Source organism: Telopea speciosissima, chromosome 7 (assembly GCF_018873765.1).
Source record: "Telopea speciosissima isolate NSW1024214 ecotype Mountain lineage chromosome 7, Tspe_v1, whole genome shotgun sequence".
NCBI classification, from domain to species: Eukaryota; Viridiplantae; Streptophyta; class Magnoliopsida; order Proteales; family Proteaceae; genus Telopea; species Telopea speciosissima.
Window position 1 is genome coordinate 707959 of NC_057922.1, and position 5044 is coordinate 713002.

The following is a 5044-nucleotide window of genomic DNA, read 5'->3' on the forward strand; positions in this document are numbered from 1 at the left end:
TTCAATAAATCAAAGGTCTTAAAAAACGCCAAAAGAAGGTAAATGTTTTAAACCCATTTAAAATGGAAATGTTTGCAGGTTACCATTTTTTGCCGTAAGTTTTCCAAACATATGACAAAATGTGTTTAAACTTTAAACCGGTAATTAACGGGGAATGTGTTTAAAACGGACGCGTTTATGCTAAGAGAGGGTGGAACTCGGAAGACGAAGAAAAAATAGAGATGCTACGCATCCGGCATCCCCCACGGCAACTCCCATCCTTCCCTTGCCTGGTTCTCCTCGATTTCCTTACATTTAGCCTGTCGTAGGGACGTCCACGTGTACATCTTACACCTGCAAAATGACCAAAAAATTCTCAATCACTCTCTGCCATTTATCGTTATTTGTCCCATCGATCGGTCGATGTCGAGGTTATTCTCGTCCTTTCAAACCACATAGAATAGCTGAATCAGCTCTTTGTTCAGCGCTCACTACTGCGCACTTTAGCAAACCTTTTGCCATTTTTCATTTTGTGATATGGCCATTAAAATTCTTCAGACATTGCCTTCTAGCCTTCTGTTTCTCCTTCCTCCAACCTCCATTTCATCCAATCTAATTTTATTTGGGTTTTCTTTCATCTAATTCGTATCTGTTTTTTCTCTTCTCTGCGAAAAATATAGATATGGGTAGTTAGTAATGTTGGAATAGTGCTTAATTTCATCATCGGAAGAGCCAACCCATGGCTCCGTCGCAGAAGATCTTCTCCTTCAAAGGCTCCGTCACCAAACGTACGGAGGCTCCACGATGCCCATCATTATCTCCACCTCTGAAGAAATTCAAGTCCTTGAACGAGATACTGGATACGGCGCCATACGCAGTGATTGATCGAGATTACAGTGATGTGGGGTGTGAGGAGTGTGGGTCCGGTGATCGAGCTGAGGAGATGCTTCTCTGTGATAAATGCGACAAGGGTTTCCATATGTTCTGCTTGAGACCCATTGTCGTTAGAATCCCCATTGGCCCTTGGTTTTGTCATCCCTGTTCTGGCCACAATCGACTAAGGAGTAGGGATTTTAGCTGATATTTTCATTTGCATGTGCATGCGTCTGTATGTTTCTTATTGATTGGTTTATGTTATGAGCGATGAATGCTAATTGGTGGTTGACAATTAAATGTTCATTTTAGGATTTCCGTTGAAGCAGACGAAGATTGTTGATTTCTTCCGGATTCAAAAGTGTTCTGGTACGGCTGACAAATGTGCTTCTCCTCAAGGTAATTTCTGTCAATCATCAACATAGTAGTTATTGCTACTATGATTACTATATTTTGAATCCATAATAAAGGACGACTGATAATGTTCTGTTGCTTCTCCGCTTGCTTCGATTCTTTTGTTTTTAATTTTTTTTAATGGTCAATTTTCATTAAGCTTTAGAGAAGTGGTGTGATGGCATTGGGGACGAAAGGGTCTTGTGCAGTTGTGTGCATATGTATGTAGACAAGGAAATGTTTATGGAGTCTTAACTGATGGGACAATCACGAGAGGAACAACACATGATTTTCCATTTATAGTGGGTTCATGTTAGTCACTGGCCTTTTCCATCCTTCGTTTACATTCTGTTCAATTAATTTAAGGTCATTCACAGATGAGGTGCCAGGTAAAAATTAAACCGCATGACAACAAGCTAACGACTGTGTTTAATTTCCTACAAGGGTGGGGAGACTGAAGATGCTTGGGCGTTACTTTGGTTGGGCAATGGTAAGCTGATTTACTTCTGGGGTGATGTTTGACTGTGCCGCTCTCCTCAGAGATGCATGCCAGAATTTATATCAATTCACAAGGTAGCTGAAGTGAAAGTGTTGTTGGATTACATATAGCCAATGAACAAATTAAGAGAAATTTGAAATTTCTATTAAGTAATTACTAAATTAAGCTTGTCATTGCTTTCTAGTGTAGAATTTTAGGCAATCAAAGGACTGCATTTTCAATGATTTAACATAATCAGTATGGGGATGTTAAAGGTTTACTAGTATGGTTAGGAAAGAAAATATCAGTTAAGAGCATGCAAGCAAACCTAGGAGTGGCTGCAATGGAGGATAAAATAAGTAGGTGTCAATTGAAATGGTTCACCGAGAACTCTTCCAGTGATGCATCAATTAAAGATAAAACACCTAAATGGGATACCAAGAAGCAATGCCTGTTAGGAACTGGAATAAATTCTGATCATCAACTACATGTTGTCCATCCCATAGCTTTTTGCTGGCGTTTTGCAGTTGCAACTATTTCATGAGCATGAATTCTTTCTTTCGTCTTGCTTGATTGTCAGATACTGGGAAGCGTAGAAGGCGTTGTAGAACGCTAGTGATGCATAAGAAAAGGAGGAGACTATTGCCATTTCATCCCACAGAAGATCCTAAGCTGAGGCTGCAGCAGATGGGTTCCCTTGCTACTGCTTTAACAGCACTGCGCATGGAGTTCAGCAATGATCTTAGTTACATGCCTGGCATGGCCCCAAAGTCTGCCAATCAGGCCAGGTTTGAAAAGGGTGGCATGCAGGTTCACACTTCAATCTTCTCCTGACGTTTTCTTTTTCGGTCATCGGAATGTACAAGTATTTTTCTTTTTTCATTTTAGGAGTATTAAGTGTGTTGTAATTGGTTCTCCTATTAGGTTCTTTGTAAAGAAGACGCAGAAACATTAGAGCATTGCAAAGACATGTGCAGAAGAGGAGAATGGCCTCCACTTTCAGTAGTTTCTGATCCATGTGAAGGGTATTTTCAATTTGAATTTCTAGTTCTTGGAGGATTAGCTGGTTTTCTATGCTTCTTCTAACTTGAAAAGATCTTTTAATGTGTTGGTGCAGCTTCACAGTGGAGGCTGACAGTCACATAAAAGATATGACATTAATCACAGAATACACAGGCGACATTGATTACATTAAGAATAGGGAACATGATGATTGCGATAGTATGATGACCCTACTTTTAGCAAAAATCCCAGCTAATAGTCTAGTTATCTGCCCTGATAAACGGGGAAACATTGCTCGGTTCATCAATGGAATCAACAACCATACTCCGTAAGTCTCTCCTGCATATATAGTGATATTATATGTGTTCCAGTCTTAAACATATTTTCATACTCTTTCCAGTATGGTTATTCTAATGGCATTTATTTTTATATTTTATTGGCTTTTTTTTTTCAACCTCGGCTCGCAATGGAGTTGAATTTGTAGAATATTTGTATTTGGTAGCAATTTGTTCCTAACTGAGTATGTGCGAGCCTGTTGTGCCTTAAAATATCTCTTTGTTGCAGGGAGGGTAGGAAGAAACAAAATCTAAAATGCGTCAGGTACAACGTGAATGGCGAATGCCGTGTCCTACTGGTGGCTATACGTGATATTGCTAAGGGGGAGAGGCTATACTATGACTACAATGGATATGAGCATGAATATCCAACTCATCATTTTGTTTGAGTGTCTCTATTACTCCAGCCTTTGGATCCAAGAAGTCTTTGAAATTTAGAGTTTAAATCTGGATCCCTTGGGATTGATTTTGACTCCAGTATCTGATTCTTTCTTGGCTTACTCATTGTTTTTCTGAATCAGCATGATTCATTCACTGATTATATTTTTCCGGAAAACATTCTATTTGTAGTGGCCCATTCTTGGCTAGAGTAGGACTGACAAGGAGAGTTTTCTTCAGTGCTAGTAAAGAAAAGAATAACCTTTTTTATATTTTTTTTCAATTCTATGGAGTTTAGTTCCTGGAAACTCTGTCTTTTTCAAGACATAGTTGTCAATTTGAGATCACATTTTGTCAAGTAGCCATTGGACTTGCTTCCATAATTACATTTACTCTTAAAATGTAAGAAGCATTTCTTTCCCTTCTGCTTGTCCCATATTTCTGCTGCTCCACCAATTTGGACTCTAATTTTGACCTCCCATTGTGAAATTAGAGTTTGATACACGGTTCTGTAGTATCTATATGGAAATACCTTTGCAGAGATCTTTGTCAGAGCACACAGGACTCTCATCCTCAAAGCTCAAACATGCTTAGTCACCAGAAAATTGGGATTCACATAGGTGCTTTATAAGGTAAAAGTTCGTACTCTATAATTTAGTTTTTAATGAACTATGAAATCTGTGTTATCTTATTATAAGTTTTTCTTTCATTCCACTTCCTGAAAGTTCTTGCTCTCTAATTCAGTTTTTAATTTGCTTTTGCTTTTAACTTACTTGGATTCACTAATTAATGTATATTACTTGTAAAGGGCTAGCTGGTTCAGCTAGTAAAGTTTATTGCATGTTGTTGCCAAGACCTGGGATCAAGTCCCTCCTTCACATTAACCTCTATCAGACAAAAATATATATTACTTGTCGATTAAAATATTATGGCAGACTGTATATAAATTGGAATATGAGGGGTTAGTCCCTGCAAAGTGTTTGCAGATGATTCTGAAGTATGAACCTCAAACTTTCTTGGGGAAGAAATCTGTTGAAAAAATATTTATCTTCCATGATTGTTTTGCTATAGCTAACAGAGCAGTTCCCTTTGACAATTTCTTTTTCCAGCTGGGAGACTTCAGCTCAAGATTTCAAAGCAAGCCATGAGAGAGTATAGGTAACAGCTTATGATTTGTTCATATATCTTTTATTGCACTCCTGAAATTAACAAGAAAAATTTACATTCATTCTTCATAACAGGAAGTTCTAATGGGTGGAGATGGGGGAACATCTGAGCTCATCCTTCTTGTGTTGGAACTCTTGGAAGAAATAAGGAATATTGCTTATATGCAAATATGCGAATCTTAGAAACTACATCAGCTAGTGTTCCAGAATGAATTGGGATAGTTCAACTTTCACCATCAAGATTCTGAATTGGCCATTGCAATTCATTTAATCAGCACTGCATGGTAAACATTTATAGAGATCGGAATGCCTGGAGTAAGATGTGTAGTAATTGAATCAAGGACAGGTTTCCATTGTAAAATTTATTTGAGAAAGTCAGATATAAGATTTGGCTTTGTGCTATTTAGTATTTCCAAAATTCTTCACCATTCAGCGGAATA

At 38.1% G+C, this 5044-nt stretch overlaps 1 protein-coding gene across 1 annotated transcript; it reads left to right on the top strand.

The window, feature by feature from the left end:
- Nucleotides 1–566: 566 nt before the first annotated feature.
- On the top strand, nucleotides 567–3831 carry LOC122670125 (probable Histone-lysine N-methyltransferase ATXR5). The gene is made up of 6 exons (XM_043867092.1): nucleotides 567–1043; nucleotides 1165–1251; nucleotides 2304–2533; nucleotides 2648–2748; nucleotides 2841–3053; nucleotides 3290–3831. The coding sequence occupies exons 1-6, from the start codon at nucleotides 719–721 to the stop codon at nucleotides 3447–3449; spliced, it is 1116 nt and encodes a 371-aa protein (XP_043723027.1). The 5' UTR covers nucleotides 567–718; the 3' UTR covers nucleotides 3450–3831.
- Nucleotides 3832–5044: the final 1213 nt, after the last annotated feature.

Coding starts and splice junctions, on each gene's coding strand:
- LOC122670125 (XM_043867092.1), top strand. CDS start 719: ATGGCTCCGTCGCAGAAGATCTTCTCCTTCAAAGGCTCCGTCACCAAA. Junction 2,534..2,647: donor TTGAAAAGGGTGGCATGCAG/GTTCACACTTCA, acceptor TTCTCCTATTAG/GTTCTTTGTAAAGAAGACGC. Junction 2,749..2,840: donor GTTTCTGATCCATGTGAAGG/GTATTTTCAATT, acceptor GTGTTGGTGCAG/CTTCACAGTGGAGGCTGACA.